The 25,763-nt window shown below is 43.3% G+C and overlaps 1 protein-coding gene across 1 annotated transcript in view; it reads left to right on the top strand.

Moving 5' to 3' along the window:
• LOC139265339 (uncharacterized) overlaps window positions 1–25,763 on the top strand; it is a 514,006-nt gene that overhangs the window by 128,613 nt on the left and 359,630 nt on the right. Inside the window, exon 6 of the mRNA XM_070882307.1 lies at window positions 5,618–5,753. Within this exon, the coding sequence (XP_070738408.1) occupies window positions 5,618–5,753 (136 nt within the window). The remainder of the gene's footprint in view (window positions 1–5,617; window positions 5,754–25,763) is intronic.

The following is a 25,763-nucleotide window of genomic DNA, read 5'->3' as shown; positions in this document are numbered from 1 at the left end:
TTCCTCCTCATCTCAGTTTTAAATGGGCGTCCCCTTATTCTGAGACTAAGTCCCTTAGTTTTAGTTTTCCCCTATGATTGGAATTATCCTCTCTGCATCCATCTTCTCGAGCCCCCTCAATATCTTATATGTTTTGATAAGATCACCTCTCATTCTTCTGAACTCCAATGAGTATAGGCCACCTACTCAACCTATCTTTATAAGTCAACCCCCTCATCTCTGAAATCAACCTAGTGAACCTTATCTATGTAGCAAGTAATCAGGAAGGAAAATGGAATGTTGGCCTTTATTGCAAGGGGGATAGAGTATAAAAGCATCCAATGCAAGTATATCCTTACTTAAATACAGAGAACAAAACCGGACGCAGTACTCAATGTGTGGCTTCACCAATACCCTGTACAGTTGTAGCAGGACCGCTCTGCTTTTATACTCTATCCCCCTTGCAATAAAGGCCAACATTCCATTTGCCTTCCTGATTATTTGCTGTACCTGCATACTAACTTTGTGTTTCATGGACCTCTGTACTGCAGCATTTTGCAATTTTTCTCCATTTAAATTATAATTTGCTTTTCTATTTTTTTTTCTGCCAAAATGGATAACCTCACATTTTCCCACATTATACTCCATCTGCCAAATTTTTGCCCACTCACTTAGCCTTTGCAGATTTTTTGTGTCCTCCTCACAACTTGCTTTCCCACCCATTTTGTATCAGCAGCAAACTTGGCTTTATTACATTCGGTCCCTTCATCCAAGTTATTAATATAGATTGTAAATAGTTGGGTCCTCAGCACCAATCCCTGCGGCACCCCACTAGTTACTGGTTGCCAACCGGAAAATGACACATTTATCCCGACTCTTTGTTTTCTGATAGCCAATCCTCTATCCATGCTAATATATTATCCCCAACCCCATGAACTTTTATTTTATGCAGTCACCTTTTATGTGGCACCTTATCAAATGCCTTCTGGGAATCCAAATACACCACATCCACTGGTTCACCTTTATCCACCCTGCTCGTTACATCCTAAAAGAGCTCCAACAAATTTGTCAAACATGATTTCCCGTTCATAAAACCACGCTGACTCTGCTTGATTGAATTATGCTTTTCCAAATGTCCTACGACTGCTTCCTTAATAATGGACTCCAGCATTTTCCCAATGACAGATGTTAGGCTAACTGGTCGATAGTTTCCTGCTTTTTGTCTGCCTCCTTTTTTAAATAGGGGCGTTACATTTGCGGTTTTCCAATCCGCTGGGACCTCCCCACAATCCAGGGAATTTTGGTAGATTACAACCAATGCATCCACTATCTCTGCAACCACTTCTTTTAAGACCCGAGGATGTAAGCCATCAGGTCCAGGGGACTTGTCTGCCTTTAGTCCCATTATTTTACCAAGTAAATTCTCTTATCTCCTGGACCGCCTTTTTCCACAGTTCTCAGACAAGTGTTTAGTGGCTGTGAGGTGTTAAAACTCATGAGAAAGTATTTTGAATTTGCACAGCCTTGTGGATCACTAAAAAAAAATGGCCAAGTTAGTTTGCAGTTTTAGCAGAAAAATGAGATGAAAAAAATGCTGTAGTCTTACAGTTGTTTGATTTACCTTTTGAAAGAAAGCTTTTGATTTGTGGAATGTTAAACTAGGTGGAAACTGTAACTGTCTAATGGTATTATTACATTATTTTCTACCGTGATAAGATTCATTCCCCCCCCCCCCCCCCCCATATGAGCTCTATTTCCAGAAGCATGACCATATCTGCAAATTCAGCTTTTTTTTTTCCATGTGGTGCCACAAATCATTTATTGGTGTGAAGATCTGACCAGTGAATGTTGGCTTTTGTAATAGCCCATTTAGAAAATGAATGCTCGGATGCTGTGAATAATCTTACCAGTCAAGATGTATATGAGCTATTTGTTTTTTGTATGAAGAGACCTAATTGAGCAATGAGAAAAGCAATTTTTGGTTTTTCTTGCTCCTGCTGATGAGAGTAATAGCAAACAAGTGAGATAAAATTAATGTTACGTATCAGTGCTTACCAATAAGGTAACTTCTTGTCCCAGCTTTTCCTGAAACTCGTTATGGCTGGTTCCAGTGAATGAGAAATATTGAAAGACTGTCAATGTGGTGCGTACTCAGTAAACACCAGATTAAAAGTCAGTAAATTTGCCACTCTTCTTTAAATGCATTCAGCAATAATCGACCTCGTCAACTTTGAATTAAAGTATCACCAGAACTAATTTTTTGATCAAGCACAAAACGTCTCTGCATTGTTGGTACATTAAAACGATGACTGAGACTTTCCCTGCCTTGGCGGGTCCGTGACGGGTGACATTGGTAGATGGTCCCGGACTCGCTGCTGGATCTAGCCTGCTGTGTAGAATGATTTTCCCCTGATTGGGCTTGTTTAGCCCGTTCAGTGCGTTTCCCGGCTAATTGAAGGAAGCGGGACTGATGACATAATTTGGTGACTCGTCATCAGCCGGTTTCCTTAAAGGGAATTTTATTTTGTCATTTATTTTGACATTTGTGCTGTCAGTATTCTACTGCATTGAGATGCTGTAAACTCTGACAGGCACTGCACAAAAGGTGCATGGTTGAACCCAGGCTTTCCCAAGACACTCTCCATATGCTTATGGAGGGAGTCAGAGCACAGAGGGAGATTCTCTTCCCTTCCCATGGGTGGAAGAGACCTCCCCAGGAGACCAACATAGCCTGGTTGCACATTCCACAGGAGGACACAAGCAGGGATGTCGTCAGGAGGACCAGGCCGCAGTGGCGCAAACCTTTCAATCATCTCAATAGATCACGAAATGTTACTGCAAAGCTACATTCAACCTCATCCTGCTGTGCCATTCAACACATCACCATCACTCTGCCTTCCCTACCCTACTCCTGCACATCCTTACTCACACCAACTTACCTTGCACCTCCACCCATCCCTCTCTATCTACATTATCACTTCTCCACCTCACTAGCCATCCCTCGCACTCCTCCCCATCCTGGTCCAATCATACCAACTAACAACATACGAGGCGCCTGTGTGTTTTAGTCAATGGTTTATTAATGTGCTGTCAAACATTAAAACTTTTATTTTCAACATTGCGTTGTTGGACAAATGTGTACACCTTTGGAGGTGGCTTAGTGAGTTACAGTGAATGGTGAGACGTAACAGTAGCCCACACAATGCTGATGAGTGTGAAAGGAATGACTTGGGCATTGTAGGGATGCTTTATGGTGCTAGTGTGGGGTGTTGCCAACCTGGCGCATCATGTGGCAGCCCAAGTGAAGTAAATCTGGCATGGTGAGGTCATCCCTGGCGTCCCGGGCAGCAATGTGGCCAGGTGCTGATGCCCTGTGTCCTGTGCAGCATCAGTTGATTATGGAGAAGGTTGATGGTATTGTTAGTGCTGCTGATGTGCCTGGTGAGGCTGGTCATGGTGGGATTCTGAACACCAAGATGAGAGAGTTTCAAGAGCTTCGATGCAGATGGAACAGATGGCAGGTGAAGTAGAGATGACAGAAGCGATCTGTCACTGGTGAGAGCGGTGATGAGGTCAGACTTGTGTAAAGAGTAGCAGCATGCTGAATCTGTAGTGAAAATACAGTTCAGAGAAGTTAGTGACTAAGGGAAGATATTTGAATCAGCTGGAAGCTTTGACTTGACATTTGAAGCTGTCGACTCATCAGCTGAAACAATGGCAAGTTTCCTCTCACCTCAGCTTCACTAATGAGGTCTAGGCACAGCGGGAAACTAGTGGGCGACCTGCAAAAATCAAAAATCTGGGAAAAAAGCATAAGTGGCTGTAAACAAGCAACAAATTATTTCAGTTGCCTCCCCTGCCTGTCGGGTCTGTTCAGCACTGGCAGACCCGACATCTGGTAAAGGCACGTGGTGGCATGTTGATAACGGGGTCCCGACCTGCTGTCAAAAACAAACTTTCCCACCTGACCCGCCACCGATCGCGCCCACTGACCCCCTGGAAAGTTCGCCCCAATATATCGGCAATTTAATTCTTTTTATTTGTATTTTGCTCATTGATTAAATGGAAATGTTTGGAGTACAAAGCATAAACCTCCCTCAAATTCATAGTAGATAGTTAGTCCATGTAGTTGTCATGCTCAGATGCAATGGTATGGTATGTCTCAGAAATTCTGCAGCTCTAGGCATATAAAAAGCTTTTGTGTCACTTTGACTGACAGAATGCTGTGGTTTGAAAGAATAAAGCTTATGCATGGAATGTGTCATTGAAATTTCAATTGACATATCTTGTAGTGCAGTTTTTTTATGGCAAGTCTCCATAGTAAACGTCCCTGATGTTAGCTATAAACCGCAAAACTGTTTGAGATAAAATATTTGTGATGTTTCTGTAACTTTTGAAAATGATTAAAACATTTCCTTACCTGTCTTGTGTTTTGAAATCTGGGTTGAAAGCCAATAATTATTTAAGATCAATGTTATGCTAATAGCTTGATTCTTTTTAAAGTCTATTTTCCTTTTTTATTTTTCGTCCACACATTAACAGTTTCATTATTATGGAAGTATTGGAAATTGTGTACATAAATAAATTGGCTTAATCTCCAAAATGCTTCAATATTTATATACATGTGCTTGTAGTTGCATATAATTTTTTAAAGATTGTAACCTGAACAGCTATCAAATGAAAAAGCACATGTTAGCTATTGGTCATTTTAAATATTGTTCTGTATTGTAACAAACTAAATTTGTGATTTTTAAATGATGTGTGCTGTTCATAACCATTTAATATTTATATGCTTAATACTGGAAAATATTAATTTTGTATCTTGCCTCAACGGATTTAATTTCTAGCAATGAAGTGTACATGGCCAGTCTTTCTTCCATCTTAAACAAAATCTGAGATTGCAGGAAACCCGGATTATTGCCTGCACACTGGAATTTTAACTCCACAGTGTGTGTGTGACATGATTGACAGGCTGGCTTCCAGTTGGGCGGGCAACAGTGGCTGGACAGGATGCCGCAACAACAGATAGGTGCGGGGTTCAAGGGGGCATGGGGGTCCAATCCCTAGTGGGGAGGCACTCCACTTTAGCTGGAGAGAAAGCAAGATCTGTGGGATAGTGCAGGCTGTAGGTTAGTGCTGTTCAATGGACATTGAAAAGTAAGTGGAAAATGAGGTTTGGGGAGGTAAATGAAGGCATGGTCAAAGAAGTAGGGAAACATTTAAGGCTGGGGTAGAGATGGTAGCAAGTTGCCGCCCCAGTTCTTTTTTTCCCACTCCTGTTCGTTGTGAAACCAAACAACAGAATTTTTTTGCAAAACAACAATAGTCAAAACAACAAAGTGGTTGCTTTTTCTGGCCAGTATATTGACTGTGAGGGTATATTCCTGTGTATGTTCTCATGCTTGCTTCTCATTCTGGGTAGCATTAAGAAAGTTTGGTTAAAAAGAAAAAAAATTACATCAAAAATAGGAATATTTGTCTGTTCATTTTGCTGTATTTAAAAGTATTTTGCTACTATTACAAAGTTCCTCTAACTGTTTCCAGTAATATTTCTCAATTTTAAAAAAATGAGTGTACTTTCAAATTGCTGCTTATCTAATTGAATTCACCTTTACCACTGTAACCTTTTTCATTGCAGATCATGTGTTATTGCACCAGACTAATGGAGTTGATCAATCTGAGGAGGAACAAGTGCCAAACTTGCACATTCTGGGTGTCCTTTTCCTGAACAAGTATATGAGTGGTGTTTTCAACCTTCTCCTAATCCTACAATTGTAAGCAATGTTCTCCTCTTTTTAAAAATTGTTATTCTGTTCAACCAAAACGGTACAGTTTTTCAGAAAAATAAAAACAACCAGTAGGCAGGTTAAACTGCAAAGCTATCGGTCATCTACAGCACTTCCTAATCTGGACTGCATCCATCATAATTGTTACAGTTCTGGATTTATTTAAACCTTACCCTAAATTGTTTCATATGTTGTACTTTAAATCACTCCCATAGGTGAACCCAAGCCTTGCCTTGTGACTTAAGTAAGCTTGCGGTAACTTGCATGGGAAGCGAACAGCAAACTCTGTTTGATAATTGTTATGAGGTATGAGACAATCTTGTGCCTCGATAATACTTCAATTAAATCTTCAAAAATGGTAGAATACCACAAAAGACATCATCTTCAAAATTTAAAATATGAAGTGAATTTATTACAGCAGACATTCTTTTATGAGAGGACAAAATGATTTTAAGAAGTTTCAACTCTAAAAACGAATCTAAACCTTTACCGTTATAAATTATCTTTAAATATATTACTTATTTTCTTTCAGGAATATAAACTTGCTTGCAAAGTTTCCCAACAGCCCTTTGGCTACTCCTAGGCCCCGAATTTGTGGTTGGAGGCTTCCTGCGAGGAAATGCCTCCGATTCGCAAATAAAATACCCACGTCCCTGGTTGTCCGGGAGGTACGGAGGTTCATGGTCCTGGGCCTCTCCGGGTACCCGCAGGAAGAGGCCCATGTATCTCAGGCACATGCAGTTCACAAGCGTCCCTGGGATCATGTGACCAACCCAACGAATGACACAAGGGGCTCTCAATTCATACTTATGGGGATCCTTATGTATGGAATCCCAATAAGTATGAATGGAATATATCAAAAAATACCCCTACACTTCAAATACATTTTTTTAAACTATCACATATTTAAAATTAATTAAAATGGCATTTAATTAAATATTTTTTAAAAGTTACATTTTTTGAAAAACAAATTTAAAGGGGCTGAAAATAAACTTTCCTTATTTCACAGGTTTGTAATGTATAAATTATTGCTAACATTTTATTTTTCTGTTTTCCAAAACTCTTACACTGGTAAAAGCAGGCCTTTATGCCTTCCTTTACCAGGCATAAGAATTTCATGGGCATTTGCTGAGCCCAACTTTCTGCCCGCAGATGCCCTTTACTGTGCAGCCCCTACGGGAGAATTGCAAGTTCCATGTGCAGCGGCATACCTAAACCCAGAACCTGCGCGGTCCCTACCGGCATGTGTGCACCATAGGGGCTGCAAATTATGGTCCATAGATTTTCCAAAAAAATGCTGTTCTAATAATGATTTTCCCATTCTAACTGCCCTTTATTTGAACAACATTTAATGCTGTATCTTAGACAAGAATCACCAGGGCATCCTGGATTTTGAGAATTATGCCACTGAAATTTTGAAAAAGGAGCTGACAGTCAGTTAGTTATAAACAGAACCAATCATGAAGTTTTGGGGGTAAAGTTTCGACTTTAGGCATAATCAGGAAATTGGACACAAGTTACACTTGAAATTGCGTTGATTAGGTTACCGTTCAAGTTTCTGCTAAAATACATCTGCATAATTACAAACTTAAAATATTCCATGAACCAGCGCAATCTGTCAGTGCAATAGAAATGAATCATTTTTTTTCTTTGCATTAAAAAATATTTATTGATGTATCTAGAGTGGTATCCTGGTGCAGTTTTACAATACAACTGAAAAAATATTTTTTTCCAAAAATAAGCATTTTAGAGTGTCTAATCCAACACCTGTAAGTAGCCTGAAAATGAATTTTAAAAAACTCCTACTGAACCATTTACTAGTTTCATTGGTGTACACTATTCAGTTTTTTTAGTAAATTAAATATTTTTTACCATGTAAAAACTTTAAAAATGTGCCGACTTGTGCCTGTGTGCCTCATCCTTGAACAGGTGCAAACGGTGGAAACTCACCATCCTCATTATTTCGATCTGGGGGCGTTTCAGTTTTGTGGGTGGGGCTGGCTTCAGGCAAAATTAATTTTAAACCAGCGTTAAAGATCATGGAAACTCTATTTACGCTGGAAGTAACTTATGCTTGAAGTACCCATGATCTTTTGCATTGCTTTGGCCGATTTCACTTCGATCGCACTGAGCGATTGCAACTAGCGAAAACTGCAGGCCTTTACAAATTTGTAAACGGTATGTTGTGCTCCCTTAAACATGTTGCCAAGGAGACTAAAACAACAAACCTCGCAACATTGTAACAGAATCAGCCACATACATAACTTTGGCTTTAGTAAGCTGTTAAATTGTCTACATTGACTGAGTAGTAAGGGGGCAGGCAGCACAACATCACCACAAACACACAATGGATCTGAAATTGCGATCAGAGGTTTCCCTCGGGCGAATGCCTCTGATCCGCAAGAAAGGTGCGCACCTACCTGGTGCCTCCGTATCTTCAGACTCTAGGGGCTAGAAATTCGCCGGGTTTTTGCCGATATTTCACCATATTTGGCGAAAAATCGGTCGGCGGAAAATTCAGTGACGATTTGCGGCAGAGCTTTCCACGTACCGCTGGTTTTGAGGAGTGCTGCTGTGCAAGACCCAAAATATCATTTTCGCCAAAAATTGTCTCTCTCCACACCCGTATTTTGCGCTCAGAATACCAACAGAGTAAAACTTGTCGTGCAGCCCTGCCAGCAGCGGTAAATATGAAGGCCTGCAAAAAAGGTAAGTTAAAGTTTGTATTTTTTAATTCTTTTTCAGCGATTCGATAGATAAGTGTCTTGTGAATGTTTCGTGAATTTTTGTTTTTTTTTCCAATTTTTAAAAAATGTTTTCCCCCCTCCCAAGGCCTCTCTTGCAGCGCTATCGGCGTCGGACTGAAGTTGACGAATTTCATGGTTTGTGCCACGAATCCTCATGCAACGCTGATTTTTAACCGCTGCGCAAATTGAGGATTGAATTTCAGTCTACTATTGGTAGCGAAGCGAAAACGATAATTTTGGTGAAAAAATACCGTTTTCCGAATTTCTATCCCTTGCAGGCCTGCATAAAGGCTCACATATTCCAGGGCTGCATGCAGTTCACAAGCGTCCCTGGGATCAAGTACGCCAGCCCAACAAATCAGAAAGGGGGATTCCCATTATGCTCACAGAGATTCCATTTACGGATAGAATCCCCATAAGCATAATAAGAATTACTTAAAAAATACATTTTCACACAGCCTAAATAAAAATAAATCATCACTTGTTTAAAATTAATTAAAATACAATTTAATTAAACATTTAAAACAAATTAAATGTTTTGAAAAATAACCGAAACTAATTTTAAAGGTTTTTGAATGTTTAAATGATTCAAAAATTTAAATTTTAATATTTATTTAAACTCTTACGTTGGTAAAAGACGGTCCAAGGCAAATAGCCCAACTCTCCGTCAGCGAATGTCCATTTCCTACGCATGCAGATGATCTGTTAAGCTGAAACTTAACATCACAAGTTCCAGGTTTTTGCTGCATGCACAAACCCAGAACCTGCGGGGCACTTAAAACCGCAAACGCTTACGTATACGGTCATAGGCCCCATAAAATCCGGGCCATCATATTTGTCACAATAAATGTTACACAGCTATGTGAATTTCTGTGTAATGCACTTTGCGAAATAATCTTTTGTTTTAATGTAATATTCTGTAAAATAATAGCTCTTCATCTAATCACAGATAACTATGAATGTGTCATAAAAATATTTCTCGTTTATTTTTACTTTACAAAATCCATCCATATGTAAGAACACGAGATGGTTGGCAGAGGCGTGCAGGCAATAATTTCACCTTGTGTTGAGATGACTATGCTTGACTTAATTGCTGCTATGTGATCCAATGACCATCTAACAGCCTCTGTGCAGTACCTCACCTGTGCTGTATCAAACTGAAAAAGTTGCAAGTTTGCACCAGCAAGCAAACTTTAAAACTGCCCAGGCTATATGACTTTAAATCTACTTTGTTTAACAGAAAAAATGCAGTAGTTTTCTACAGAGGAATAGTCTTCTAGATTGAAATCGTTAATGCTGAACACTTCCAAAGTACAGCCCTGCGAGATGTATTTTCAAGTGGACATCTGCTTTATTGTGCTGTAATGTTATATTGATTGCTCCCTTGATCAACAGACAAAGACATTCTAGTCCATGATTTGTGGTTTGAAAAATAGCAAGGTAATACAGAACGAAGATCAGAAAATTCTGGAAACATTCAACAGGTCAGATTATATCTGGAGAGAAAGCACAGGAGTTAACATTTTGATTATGGAACATTCATCAAAACTGTAGGAAATTACAGAGGAACAGCATTTAAAAAGTGAAGAAGGGAAACCGTGTGCACGCAGACACACATCGACAGAAAATAGACTAATCTGTGATGCTTAAGTGGAAAACAGGAGATCATTATATAGCAGAAGTGATATTAGCATGAGACAATGGGAGGAATAATGAGAAAAATGTAGTCTGACCTGTTGAATGTTTCCAGCATTTTCTGATCTTAGTTCTGTATTACCTTGCTATTTTTCAAACCACAAATCATGGACTAGAATGTCTTTGTCTGTTGATCAAGGGAGCAATCAATATAACATTAAAGCACAATAAAGCAGATGTCCACTTGAAAATACATCTCGCAGGGCTATGCTTTTGAAGTGTTCAGCCATTATGAATCACTGGGAATGTGTTATTAGCTGAGTAGGTGGGCAATGGGGCAGGTAGAAATAGGAGCATGAAAAACTGGCACAGCAGGTTTTGAGGAAGGGTCCACACCTGACAAGTTTAACTCCTCTGTTTTCTTCACATATATTTCCTGTTCCATTGATTGGGATGGTGACAATGGATCGTCTGTCCATTGTAAACACCACCCAATATTCCATTGAAAAGGAAAATTGGATGGGTGTACAGTGGGCAGACGATAAAGTATTCACTTAATATAGCTAGTAACTGTTTTCTTACAAGTGGATATTGAAGCTGCAGGACATGAAGAGGAACAGTTTTATGCTTTTGAAATCAGAAGCCATCAAAGACACAGCACTTTGATTCAGCATTACCCATCCAGTGGTTATACTGTCAATGTCAGTTATCTTGGTATGACAGTCGAGCAGTGCTTCAGGAGGTTGTGTGTCACAGCAGACTAAGTCACATCTGTGCTACACTGCCAACAGTGGTTAAAGTCAATATTGCCCTTAAACTTTATCCCACTGCCATCTTCCCATCTCCCACCAGCAACAATAATCAATTTGCCATCTGCTGCTAAATTAAGGACATTATTAACAGGGTAGCCTGACTTTGCTGTCACAGCAGAATTGGGGCTGTGTATGAATATGCTGGAGGTGCACTTGTGCCCATAGTTCAGGGATTGAGTGGAGCCAAATCTTGCAATTTCATTCCTACTCCCTATTTTGAATAGACTACAAACCAAGGAAAAGGTTGGCTGGGCAGCTTGGCCCATGCACACTTGGCCAGGGAGTATAAAATCCAGTGAGGCAACTTGCTCTGATCATGGCTGATCTTCGACCTCAACTCCACTTTCCCACCCGATCCCCAAATCCCTAGATTCCCCTAGAGTCCAAAAGTCTATCTATCTCGGTCTTGAATATACTAAACGAATCAGCATCCTCAGCCCTTTGGTGTAAAGAATTTCAAAGATTCACAACCCTCTGTGTGAAGAAATCCCTCCTCATCTCAGTCTTAAATGGTCGACTCCTTATCCTGAGACTATGTCCCCTAATTCTAGACTCTCCAGCCAGCGGGAACAACCTCTCAGCATCTATCCTGTAGATTCCCCCTCAGAATCTTGTATGTTTCAATGAGATCACCTCTCATTTTTCTAAACTCCAGAGAGTGTAGGCCTAATCTACTCAATTTCTCCTCATAGGACAACCCTCTCATCCCAGAGGTGGTGGAAAAGTTGTGGTGCTGTCAGAAAAGTGAAGTCAATGTTCACTGGCACAGCTGATACATGTGGGCATAAAGAGTTGAAGGTCCTGCTGCAGGAGATGCACTAAAGGAAGATGGCACTAATTGGGTCTGAAAAACAAAGGTGCTAAATGAATGGAGGTGGTTGGCCAACTCCAGATAATTATTCAGCTCTCTCATACCTGGCTGCAAATGAGGAAGAAGTTTACTGGTATGCTCTTCTCCACGAGAGGTTTCTGTCCTCCCTGAGCTCGCCTTAGGATACCTGCGTTACAGTGAGACAGGTGTACCGCCCAAGTCAAACTCCCCACCTGGTTTTCAAATTTTGCACACTAACTATTGTATGGGAAGTTGGGAAGTCCTGTGCGCATGCGCGCTCTCGCTCTCGCTCTCGCTCTCGCTCTCGCTCTCTCTCTCTCTCGCTCAGGTACTGTTTCAAGCTTTCCTCACACTCATTGTGCTCAAGCTGCATAGCACACTTCTAGAAGATGAAGATGGCGGGCAAGGAATGGAAAACTGATGTAAATGCATGGATGTAGAGGATTATACTATTCTCATAAGATCCTTCCACCCAGTTTTGTTTCTTCTTCGTAATATGTCCTTATTATACAGTACAAATGCACACAAGGCCCATACTTGAGAGAAGGTCACTCTGTGACCAGTAACCTTTATTAGCCAGCACTGAAGTGAAGAAGGTGGGTGGAGCTACCCCTTTTGTAACTGAAAGTCCAGGTTAGAAGTGTCTCCCACAAGTTCACCACCTGGTTCAATGTTCTCATGGTGTACATCTTAGGTCAGTTTATACATGGGTTACAATGACAGTTGAATAAATGACATCACCTTGTCCCCCAAAGTCTTATTGAGATCACAGGTTAAGTCTCTCTGGCGGTTTACGCTCCCTTGTAGAGCGCCTGAGTTGGGGCTCCGGTTGTTGGGCGCTGGCCTGAGTGTCTGCTGTTTGCGGAGCCTCAGGCCTGTCCGGACTGCCCACAGTGACAGGGTTCTCCTCCACTTGGTTCCGGTGTTCGGTCATCTGTGGTGGAGTGAACTCTACATCGTGTTCTTCCTCTGCTTTTTCTATGGGGTTGCTGAACCTCCTTTTTGTTTGATCCACGTGTTTGCGGCAGATTTGTCCATTGCTAAGTTTAACTACCAGAATCCTATTGCCACTTTGGCAATCACAGTGCCTGCGAGCCATTTGGGCCCTGCAGCGTAGTTGAGGACAAAAACAGGGTCATTTACATCAATACATCGCGCCCTCGCATTCCCATCATAGTAGTCACATTGTGACTGGCACCTGCTCTCAACAATTTCTTTCATGGTGGGGTGAAGAAGGGATAATCTGGTTTTGAGCGTCCTTTTCATTAGCAGCTTTGTGGGTGGGACTCCTGTGAGCAAGTGTGGGTGGGATCTATTGGCCAACAGGAGGTGTGATGAGCGGCTTTGTAGGGAACCCCCTTGGATTCTGAGCATCCCCTGTTTGATTATCTGCACTGCTCATTCCGCCTGGCTGTTTGAACGGTGTCGTTCTGACATGGTTGATACCATTACCTGCCATGAAGTCCTGGAATTCAATGCCTGTAAAGCACGGTCCATTGTCGCTAACCAAGACGTCCGGTAGACCATGGGCGGCGAACATTGCCCGTAGACTTTCTACCGTGGCAGAGGATGTGCTTGAATTGAGAATGTCACACTCGATCCATTTGGAGTAGGCGTCTACTACAACCAAAAACATTTTTCCCATGAAAGGACCTGCGTAGTCCACATGGATGCGTGACCATGGCTTGGCGGGCCAGGACCGGGGGCTAAGGGGGCTTCCCTGGGCGCATTGCCCAGCTGGGTACACGTGTTGCACCTGCGAACACAAAGTTCCAGGTCTGCATCTATCCCTGGCCACCAAACATGTGACCTGGCAATTGCCTTCATTATGACAATGCCCGGGTGCTCATTGTGGAGTTCTTGGATGAACACCTCTCTGCCCATCTGGGGCATGACTACTCTGTTTCCCCATAGTAGGCAATCGGCCTGAATCGAGAGTTCATCCTTGCGCCTGTGAAATGGTTTAAATTCCTCAGGGCGTGCCCCGTACTTGGCTGCCCAGTCCCCATTCAGGACACATTTCTTGACTAAAGACAGTAGCGGGTCTCTATTTGTCCAGACTTTGATCTGACGGGCTTTCACGGGGGAGCCTTCGCTTTCGAAAGCTTCAACAGCCATGACCATCTCAGCAGCATGCTCGGTTGCCCCCTCAGTGGTGGCTAGTGGAAGCCTGCTGAGTGAATCGGCGCAATTTTCTGTGCCGAATTGTATAGTCTTGGCGGTTAACGTGAGTGCCCACCTCTGTATGCGGGCCGACGCATTTGCATTTATGGCCTTGTTGTCAGCCAAAAGGGACGTTAGAGGTTTGTGATCTGTCCTCAACTCAAATTTCCTGCCAAACAGGTACCGATGCATTTTTTTTTTTACTGCATATACACATGCAAGTGCTTCCTTTTCTACCATCCCGTAGCCCCTTTCTGCCTGGGACAGACTTCTGGAGGCATAAGCTTACCGGCTGTAACTGACCCTTGGCATTAACATGCTGCAACACACAGCCGACACCATAGGTCGACACATCGCACGTTAAAACAAGTTTCTTACATGGGTCATATAGTGTTAACAGATTGTTGGAGCATAACAAATTGCGTGCTCTATCAAAAGCCCTTTCCTGGCTGTCCCCCCAGACCCATTCGCGACCTTTGCATAGGAGCACATGTAGCGGCTCCAACAGCATGCTCAATTTGGGAAGAAAGTTACCAAAATAATTCAGGAGCCCCAGGAACGAACGCAGCTCTGTCGTGTTAGGGGGTCTGGGTACTCTCTGGATCGCTTCTGTTTTGGACCCAGTAGGTCTAATCCCGTCTGCTGCTACACTCATCCCCAGGAATTCTACCTCTGGAGCTAGGAAGACGCACTTCACCTTTTTCAGTTGCAGACCTACCCAGTCCAGTCTGCGTAGCACCTCCTCCAGGTTGTGGAGGTGTTCTTCAGTATCGCAACCCGTGATGAGGATGTCGTTTTGAAAAACCACCGTCCTTGGAATCGACTTGAGGAGGCTTTCCATGTTTCGTTGAAAGATCGTGGCGGCCGAGCGAATCCCGAATGGACATCTGTTGTACTCAAACAACCCCTTGTGTGTCGTGATGGTGGTCAGCTTCTTCGACTCACTCGCCAGCTCCTGGGTCATGTAAGCTGAGGTCAGGTCCAATTTTGAAAAAAGTTTGCCACTGGACAGCGTCGCAAAGAGGTCCTCCACTCTCGGTAGCAGGTACTGGTCTTGGAGTGACACCTCGCCAGTCACTGAATTCGACTGGCGAGATGATGCCTTCCCTCAGCAGGCGGTCCAATTCGCCTTCTATCTTTTCCCGCATCACGTACGGCAATGCTCTGGCCTTGTGGTGTACTGGCCTGGCATCCGGGTTTATGTGAATCACTACCTTGGTCCCCATGAAAGTGCCAATGCCGGGTTGAAATAGTGAGTCAAATTTGTCCAGGACCTGTGAGCATGATATTCGCTCCACAGAAGAAATTGCATTAACATCGCCCCATTTCCAGTTCATGACAGCAAGCCAACTCCTCCCCAGCAGTGCGGGACCGTCCCCCGTGCCAATCCAGAGTGGCAACCTGTTCTCCGAATCTTTGTGGGTAACGACTACCGTGGCGCTGTCTAGCACCGGAATGATCTCCTTTGTATATGTCCATAGCTGTGTGTCAATCGGCAATAATTTTGGCCTCCTGGCCTTGGATGCCCACAACTTGTTGAACTGGTTGATACTCATCAGGGACTGGCTGGCCCCGTGTCCAGCTCCATTGATACTGGGATGTCATTGAGGAGCACTTTCATCATTATCAGTGGCATCCTGGTGTATGAACTGTATATGTGCTCCACATGAACTCGCTGAACTTCAGTTTCCAGCGCTTTCCCTCAGTGTCCATTTGGCCTCGTAGGGCTTACATCGTCCTCCTGGTACATCAATCTGGCTGCAGGTTTCCTGCACATACGCGCCAAGTGACCGCTGATGTTGCAGTTTCTGCAGATATATTGTTGATACCTGCAAGCTCTGGCTTTGTGTTTGCCTCCACACCTCCAGCATGAGCTAGAGGCCCCATTGTTGGAAACAAAAGGTCCATTACTAGTCGATCGTCTGTGACTGTCTAACTGTCCTTAAGCGCACCATTGACAGGTGTTGATGGCCCCATTACTGGCTGCATTGTCCCTTGCGATGGCATGAATCGCCGTTCAGCTAGCCATTGTCTCTGTTGAATTCCCCCTTTGGGTTCGACTACATGCTGGGGCATGTCCGATTGCCCCTGTCTGCCTGGAGAACTGTGTGCTGCGTTAACAATGTTGACTCCCCGTCCATTTGCTGCATTTAAACCAAGATTTTTGTCAAACATCATTCTGGTCTCTTCCCTGAGATAAATGTCTGGGCCATCAAAGCCGCTGTTTCCAGGGTCAAGTCTTTGGTCTCAATCAGTTTCCTGAAAACCCCAGCGTGCCCGATGCCCTCAATAAAAAAGTCTCGCAGCATCTCTGCTCTGCATGCATCTGTGAACTTACATAGGCTTGCCAGTCGCCGAAGATCTGCCACGAAGTTTGGAACGCTTTGCCCTTCTCACCGCCGGTGCATGTAAAACTGGTGTCTCGTCATGTGCATGCTGCTCGCCGGTTTAAAGTGTTCCCCAAGCAACTTACTGAGCTCTTTAAAAGTCTTGTCCGCCGACTTCTCTGGCGCTAGAAGGTCCTTCATCAAGGCGTACGTTCTGGATCTGCAAACCGTCAGGAGATGAGCCCTGCGTTTGTCGGCCGAATCCTGTCCCAGCCATTCCTTACGGACGAAACTTTGCTGTAATCTCTCAATAAAATCATCCCAATCATCACCAACACAATACCTCTCATCTGTGCTGCTAGTGGCCATGCTCGCGTGGTTTAAATCCCAGTTTCTCGTCGCCAATAATATGTCCTTACTATACAGTACAGATGCATACAAGGCCCATACTTGAGAGAAGGTCACTCTGTGACTAGTAATCTTTATTAGCCAGCACTGAAGTGAAGAAGGTGGGTGGAGCTACCCCTTTTATACCTGAAAGTCCAGGTTAGAAGTGTCTCCCACAAGTTCTCCACCTAGTGGTCAGTGTTCTCACGGTGTACAACTTCGGTTAGTTTTTTCATGGGTTGCAATGACAGTTGAATACATGACACTTCGAATAATGCAGGCACTGTGAAATGCCACATAATGAAGGCATTGTGGCTGAAAAATGCCATTAATGCTGCTGTGCTCAGATAGCAACTGAACATTATTTGAATGCAAACCCTTTTTTCTTCGTGAGGGCCAAAGGATTGATATAAAGACCCCTGATGCCTACATGGGTATAATTTACAACTCTTTGGAGTCAAGAGAGCACTGCACCTGCTGAAACCAGTGTGTTCTGTCCAACAGATGCCTCTTTTTAACAGGAAAAAGTGGTGAGGTGTTGCTCCTTGCAAACACAGCCGGTGTTGCTCCTTGCAAACACAGCCGGTGTTGTGTCCCTAATACATGTGTGCACTGTAGACTGCCTGATTGGTAGATAATTCCGGGGGGTGCTTTGGATAGATAACTTAAAAGCTTCGTGCTATGGTAACCTTCACTTCTACGGGAAGAGCCATCCCTGATCAGATGTGTGCAAATTACAATAGCAGATGCCACAAATCTGTCATCCTGTCTTGTGGAATGGAGACAGCAAAGACAGCATGTGAAAACTGCTAAATGCGAGCTTCAGATTCGAGGGTATCTTAGTGTCTCTAACTGTAGATAAAAGTCTAGTTTTGCAGGATAGATCATTTCAATCTTCTGCCTGAGATGGTGATGTGCTGCAAGTTTCATCATGAAGTATTGATTAATCCATGAATTTAGGACAATTGAATTTGAAAGTCAATTCTAATTTTTGAATATTCTATCCTAGCAAAGGGCATCGGCATTATAATACTGGAATCACTGCTATGCCGCCTATTCAATCATTTTGAAGAACAAAGAATAATTTTGATAGCATAGATAGTAAGGTTGCTTTGCTTAAATGAGTATCCAGCTATTTTTTTCAGTTCCGCTACCTCAGTCAATGAGGTCACGCTGGTTTACATTTTAGAAATAACTTCACGATCTCAGCATAAATTCCTGTCCACATCGAGGCCGGAATCTTACCAGCCCTGCGAGTGTGGGTTTGGAGGCGGGCCTGCCTTCAAAATGGCCGTGATTGACAGCGGGGTGGGATCCAGCTCTGAACCCCGCCGCCTTGTAAGTTTCCAAAGTGCCGAGTCTGGCTGCAGTTCACAGACCCGACACTAAGCGGCGGGCCGGCCAATTAACATCATTAAGAGATACTTTAAAGGCATTTAAAAATAATTTTACCAGGTACTTATCATTTTTCCAAGTTTTTCACGAGGTTCACGTCCCTCAGGGAACATGTCAGGTAAGTGTGTTGCATTCTCAGTGTCTCTACATTGCTTTGACTACTTGACAGCTGCAGGGGTGGTATAAAAGCTACTTTTTAACAGCTGTTCACTTTACAATCTCAGAAGCTGAAGCCTTCAGGATTTGGAAGATACTTTTGAGTTGTATGCAGATTGGAAGTGTTTACAGTGTTGGAGCAACCTCTCTCACCATTGACAGATCGCTTCTTTCATCTGAACTTCTGCTGCCATCTATTCATCAGCATCGGTGCCCTTAAAAAAAAATCTTACTTGGTCCTCAGAATCCCACCACGATTTGCCCCAACGCCAACATCACTAAACGCACCAGCATCACCACCAACAACACCAAACTTCTCTGCAATCACCTGATGCTGTACAGGACACAGGACATCAGCACCCGACCACATTTCAGCCTGGGATGCCAAGGATGGCCTCACCATGGCCACATTTACCTCACTTGACGCTGTACACCCGGGCTGCCACATGATGCGCCAGGTTGGCACCACCCCACACCAGCACCATAAAGCATCCCTGCAATGTCCAAGCCATTCCTTTCACACTCAACACCATTGCGGGGGATACCGTTATGTCTCACCATTCACTACAACTCGCTAAGCCACTTCCAAAGGTTCACACATATCTGTCCAAGAACGCAGTGTTCAAAATAAAAATTACAATGTTTGACAACACATCAGCAGAAACTCTGCATGAACATTGGCTAAAAGACCCAAGTGCCTATCCTTGTGTTTTGTTAGTTGGTATGATTGGGCATGCATGAGGGTGAGTGTGAGGTGAGGCTAGTGAGATGATTGTGTGATAATGTAGAGAGAGAGAGATGGGTGGAGGTGCAAGGTAAGTTGGTGTGAGTAAGGATGTGTAGAAGTAGGGTCGGGAAGGCAGAGTGATGGGAATGTGATGAGTGGTACAGCAGGCTGAGGTTGAGTGTGGCATTGCAGTAACATTTTGTGATCCACTGTGATCATTGAAAGGGTTGTGCCACTGTAGCCAGGTCGGCCTGACGACATCCCTGCTTGTGGCCCACCTGTACAATGTACAATCAGGCTGCGTTGGTGTCCTGGGGAGATCTCTTCCGCCCATGGGAAGGGAAGAGAACCTCCCTGCGTGCTGTGACTCCCTCCATAAGCATCTGGAGGGAGTCATGGTAGAGACTGGGTGCAACCATGCACCTTTGCTCAATGCTGTAGAACACAGACAGTACAACTGTCAATATGAAGGTGGGCATGGTCCTTTTAAGGAAACTGGCTGAGGACGCGTCATCAGACCCGCTTCTATTTAATTGGCCAGCAACCTCGCAGGGCGGGTTTAACAAGTCCAATATATGGAAGATTCTTTTCACAGTGCGGGCTAGAGTCAGGAGTGGGGTCACAACCCGCCACCATCCCCGGACCCGCCACGGGAGACGAACTCGCAGCCAGAGAGTGGGTTGGAAATAGGGCTACAACATTGGAAATTACCATCTTTAAACCTATATCTGCAGACTGGTTCCACTCACCAAGTGTAAGAAGAGACCCAAAAATGGGTCGCTGCCAGGAAAATTGAATTCTAAAATCAAACCTTGTGAGAAATCTTTACAAGATTCCTTTGAAATCATACAGATCATGCATACATGTACCAATGTCCTTATTCATTACAATTCATCGTATGAATGCACGGGAATGTGGTGCCCCATCCACCCCAATGAAAATCTGGTGTATAGTTAGTATTAAGAGCTTCCCTGCGAGCTGTATGATTTTATTCCTGACATACTTAGTTGTCAAGTTGTTATTGCTACTAGACATGAACACTAATAGCACAATGCTGTCACATTTTGCAGGAGGCAAAAATGAAAACAGTATTTGAAGGCTATCCTAGGATTTTGTACTGTGATCTAATCATTGAAATCTTTTGTGAACTCACATTAAGCTGGCATTTCAGTTGTGTGTACCCATTATTCATACATAGGTTGGGGAATATCACAATATTAATTTGCTTTGACATTGTTACTGCTGGAGAAAAGGTCACAGCTGCTGTGAGCTAAAGCTAGACCTGCCTCAAAATGATCAAACCATTTCCTTTAATTATTTAATGAATTTTAATGCTTGAGGTGAGAAATGTTATACTTTTGCTATTTTGTAGTTCCCTGAATGGAAAGCATTCAACTTATTTTAGACCTTTATGATTTAAATGTTTTTTATTTTGAAGGAAAAGTTTAATAAGGAAACATTATTGCACATAATTCTGTTGATACAACTGGTGGCAATGGACCTGAAAGAGGTGCACTCAGATGCAGAATCCCATCAAACGTGACTGTGGTTCATACGGGCGCACTACCAGTACCAAAATCTCCCATTTGGCAATACTTCTGCCTTTTTTGGACAGTGGCTTCTTTAGAACCACCCTTTTCTAGCCCTTTATTAGGTAGAGTGCCCTGCCACAATGCCTATCTAACCAGTTTGGAGCTTTGTCAATCTTGGTGTCAAATGGAGATTTTGTAATTGATGAGCCATATTTCGGGAACTGATGCATGTTTCTGGATAAAATTGTTCCAATCAAATCTCCATTGTTCCAGAAAATTGAAATCAACCAAGAAGCGGCTTTAAAACAATGGTCTCAAGACAAAGGGCAAACATTCTGCTTTGGTGGGGGCACAAAACTGGCGGTAAGAAGTCGGCTGCCCAGTATACACACTGTCTGATTTTCCTTTTCTTTACAGTCAGCGGAAAGGAAAATTAGGTGTGGTGTATTATGGGCAGATGATCCACTACCACCCATTCCTCCACCCCCCCCCCCCCCCCCCCCCGCACTGCTGAAGTTGAATTTTAGCCCCGAGGATACTGAGGGAGAAATTCAATTCATGGCTACCAATTTAACACCTATAAAATGGGTGATAGACCTCCGAATGTTGTGCCCAATCTGGACCGGATGTATGTTAGACACCATATTAGTCGTCCAGGGTGCCTGGGTGAAACTTATGTTTAACTCCTTTAATATGAAAATCGGTATCTTACACCAGTTGTAGTACCCGGGGCTTGCATTGTACCACGTCTTGAGCGGCTTAACCAACAGTTCTTAAAGGGCCAGCTGAAGTTTCCTCTTGGGTCCACAAAAGAACTACGACGACCACCGCTGATACAATCGAAACCTCACCCCGAAATTTCCTCCTCTTTCCCCCCCCCCACAGACCTGACCTGTCGGCACAAGAACCTGCTGATTTCCCGCCGTCCCTGAATGATGAATTGCAGTGGGACATGTGTTTGATTCCCGCAGCTCACTGGTGCCAATTAAATGATGCTTGAAGCTCAGGCCTCGGGTTGGCATGGGGCGCTCGTTTTGCTGACGTCACTCCTGTTTTGGACACAACTAAGATTTCTGCCCCAATGAATGTATTGTGAATCTTGCCTTGATGGTTGATGCTTCTCACATAGAATATGCCATCCATTTTGAGGGAGCATATATGCACCCCCAATCTATCATTACTTTAAGTGGTGTGCCATCTTTCAAGGACCATCTCCACAATAAACAGACAGCATCACCACAGTGGGATGGTAGGTAAGCCAACAAAGTAGGTTGATTCCTGAATCTTGTATTGTCCATTTAGGAGGTCATTGGCCTATGACACATACACATTCCATCAATGAAGAAGTTAAAACTGTGGAAAACATTCAAATAGCAGCAATTTAAAAAAGTGTGTGAAAGCAACAAATCTGAAATAAAAATAGAAAATGCTGGAAATGCAAACTAGATCCATCAGCGTTTAAAAGGAAGTGGCAGGTTAAAGTTCCTGGCGGGAGCCCTTGCATCAGGTGGAGACCCTTCGTTAATTCTGATGAAGGGTCTTTACCTGATATGTTAACTTAATTACTTTTCAGAGACTGATAAACCAGTGTTTTATTTCATATTTCCAGCTATCTGCATTTCTTTGAAATCAGTGAGGAATTCTAGCTTTAATTAGTTCAGCAACTCCTAATAAAATTTGCTCAAAAACCTGCCAACACTATGGAATTTCCCAGGGGTACTCATTTAATTGCTTTCTGCAGCTCTTTAATGGCGTGTCTAAGTATGACCTATTAGTCTTACCTTGACTGGAAAGGGAATAAAGAAAAAATAGCATAAAGGTCCTTCTCATGCAGATTATATGCCGAGTTCAAAACAAACCAAAAGCATTGTTTCTTCACTTTATGGCTTATCATTGTTGCACTGAAACTGTAACTAAACTATGAATGATCACCCTGCAGCAAGTTAAGATTTCAAATAACGGGATAAGTATCCAAAATGTATGAAGTGTCACTCCCACTACTACGAGGGAAAAGAAAAATTAGTTACTTGTTGTAACAGGGAAATTAGTTTTCTTTCATATCCCAGTTTGGCCAACATTTCAAATCTCAAAATCTGGAAAAATACCCCAAAATTTGAAAACTATCAGCATGTTCACAGATATTAGAAACATAGAAAATAGGTGCAGAAGTAGGCCACTCGGCCCTTCGAGCCTGCACCACCATTCAATAAGATCATGGCTGATCATTCACCTCAGTACCCCTTTCCTGCTTTCTCTCCGTACCTCTTGATCCCTTTAGCCATAAGGGCCATATCTAATTCCCTCTTGAATATATCCAATGAACTGGCATCAATAACTCTCTGCGGTAGGGAATTCCACAGGTTAACAACCCTCTGAGTGAAGAGGTTTCTCCTCATCTCAGTCCTAAATGGCTTACCCCTTATCCTTAGAAGATGTGTCCCCTGGTTCTGTACTTCCCCAACATCAGGAACATTCTTCCTGCATCTAACCTGTCCAAACCCATCAGAATTTTATATGTTCCTAAGAGATCCGCTCTCATCCTTCTAAACTCCAGTGAATACAAGCCCAGTCGATCCAGTCTCTCCTCATAGAAACATAGAAACATAGAAAATAGGTGCAGGAGTAGGCCATTCGGCCCTTCGAGCCTGCACCACCATTCAATAAGATCAAGGCTGATCATTCACCTCAGTACACCTTTCCTGCTTTCTCTCCATACCCCCTGATCCCTTTAGCCGTAAGGGCCACATCTAACTCCCTTTTGAATATATCTAACGAACTGGCCCCAACAACTTTCTGTGGTAGAGAATTCCACAGGTTCACCACTCTTTGGGTGAAGAAGTTTCTCCTCATCTCGGTCCTAAATGGCTTACCCCTTATCCTTAGACTGTGTTCTGGACTTCCCCAACATCGGGAACATTCTTCCTGCATCTAACCTGTCCAATACCGTCAGAATTTTATATGTTTCTATAAGATTCCCTCATTCTTCTAAACTCCAGTGAATTCAGGCCCAGTCGATCCAGTCTTTCTTCATATGTCAGTCCTGTCATCCCGGGAATCAGTCTGGTGAACCTTCGCTGCACTCCCCCAATAGCAAGAATGTCCTTCCTCAGATTAGGAGACCAAAACTGAACACAATATTCAAGGTGTGGCCTCACCAAGGCCTCACTCCCTCCACCACCGGCACACCGTGGCTGCAGTGTGCACTGTCTACAAGATGCACTGCAGCAATTCGCCAAGGCTTCTTCGGCAGCACCTCCCAAACCCGCGACCTCTACCGCCTAGAAGGATAAGGGCAGCAGGCGCATTGGGAACACCACCACCTCCACGTTCCCCTCCCAGTCACACACCATCCCAACTTGGAAATATATCGGCCGTTCCTTCATCGTTGCTTGGTCAGAATCCTGGAATATGTCAGTCCTGCCATCCGGGAATCAGTCTGGTGAACCTTTGCTGCACTCCCTCAATAGTAAGAATGTCCTTCCTCAGATTAGGAGACCAAACTGAACACAATATTCCAGGTGAGGTGTCACCAAGGCCCTGTACAACTGCAGTAAGACTTCCCTGCTACTATACTCAAATCCCCTAGCTATAAAGGCCAACATACCATTTGCCTTCTTCACCGCCTGCTGTACCTGCATGCCAACTTTCAGTGACTGATGTACCATGACACACAGGTCTCGTTGCACCTCACCTTTTCCTAATCTGCCACCATTCAGATAATATTCTGCCTTTGTGTTTTTGCCACCAAAGTGGATAGCCTCACATTTATCCACATTATGTTGCATCTGACATGCATTTGCCCACTCACCTAACCTGTCCAAGTCACCCTGCAGCCTCTTAGCATCCTCCTCACAGCTCACACCGCCATCCAGCTTAGTGTCATCTGCAAACTTGGAGATATTACACTCAATTCCTTCATCTAAATCATTGATGTATATTGTAAATAGCTGGGGTCTCAGCACTGAACCTTGCGGTACCCCACTAGTCACTGCCTGTCATTCTGAAAAGGACCCGTTTATCCCAACTCTCTGCTTCCTGTCTGCCAACCAGTTCTCTATCCACATCAGGACAATACCCCCAATACCATGTGCTTCAATTTTGCACACCAATCTCTTGTGTGGGACCTTGTCAAAAGCTTTTTGAAAGTCCAAATACATCACATCCACTGGTTCTCCCTTGTCCACTTTACTTGTTACATCCTCAAAAAATTCCAGATTTGTCAAGCATGATTTCCCCTTCATAAATCGATGCTGACTTGGACCAATCCTGTCACTGCTTTCCAAATGCGCTGCTATTTCATTTTTAATAATTGATTCCAACATTTTCCCCACTACTGATGTCAGGCTAACCGGTCTATCCGTTTTCTCTCTCCCTCCTTTTTTAAAAAGTGGGGATTTATCGGCCTTCAATCCCATCAATTTCCCTAATACAATTTCTCGCCTAAGAAGGATTTCCTTCAGTTCCTTCTTCTCACTAGACCCTCGGTCCCCTAGTATTTCCGGAAGTTTATTTGTGTCTTCCTTCGTGAAGACACAACCAAAGTATTTGTTCAACTGGTCTGCCATTTCTTTGTTCGCCATTATAAATTCACCTGAATCTGACTGCAAGGTACCTACGTTTGTCTTCACATATCTGTAGAAGCTTTTGCAGTCAGTTTTTATGTTCCCAGCAAGCTTCCTCTCATACTCTATTTTCCCCCTCCTAATTAAACCCTTTGTCCTCCTCTGCTGAATTATAAAATTCTCCCAGTCCTCAGGTTTGCTGCTTTTTCTGACCAATTTATATGCCTCTTCTTTGGATTTAACACTATCGTTAATTTCCCTTGTTAGCCACGGTTGAGCCACCTTCCCCATTTTATTTTTACTCCAGACAGGGATGTACAATTGTTGAAGTTCATCCATGTGATCTTTAAATGTTTGCCATTGCCTATCCAATGTCAACCCTTTAAGTATCATTTGCCAGTCTATTCTAGCCAATTCACGTCTCATACCATCGAAGTTACCTTTCTTTAAGTTCAGGACCCTAATCTCTGAATTAACTGTGTCACTCTCGATCTTAATAAAGAATTCTACCATATTATGGTCACTCTTCCCCAAGGGGCCTCACACAACAAAATTGCTAATTAGTCCTTTCTTATTACACATCAGCCAGCCCTTTAGTTGGTTCCTCGACATTTTGGTCTCGAAAAGCATCCCTAATACATTCCAGGAAATACTCCTCCAACGTATTGCTACCAGTTTGGTTAGCCCAATCTATATGTAGATTAAAGTCGCCCATGATAACTG

This window comes from Pristiophorus japonicus, chromosome 6, assembly GCF_044704955.1.
Source record: "Pristiophorus japonicus isolate sPriJap1 chromosome 6, sPriJap1.hap1, whole genome shotgun sequence".
NCBI classification, from domain to species: domain Eukaryota; kingdom Metazoa; phylum Chordata; class Chondrichthyes; family Pristiophoridae; genus Pristiophorus; species Pristiophorus japonicus.
The sequence above is the reverse complement of the archived record's forward strand: the minus strand, read 5'-3'. Positions and strand labels throughout refer to the sequence as shown.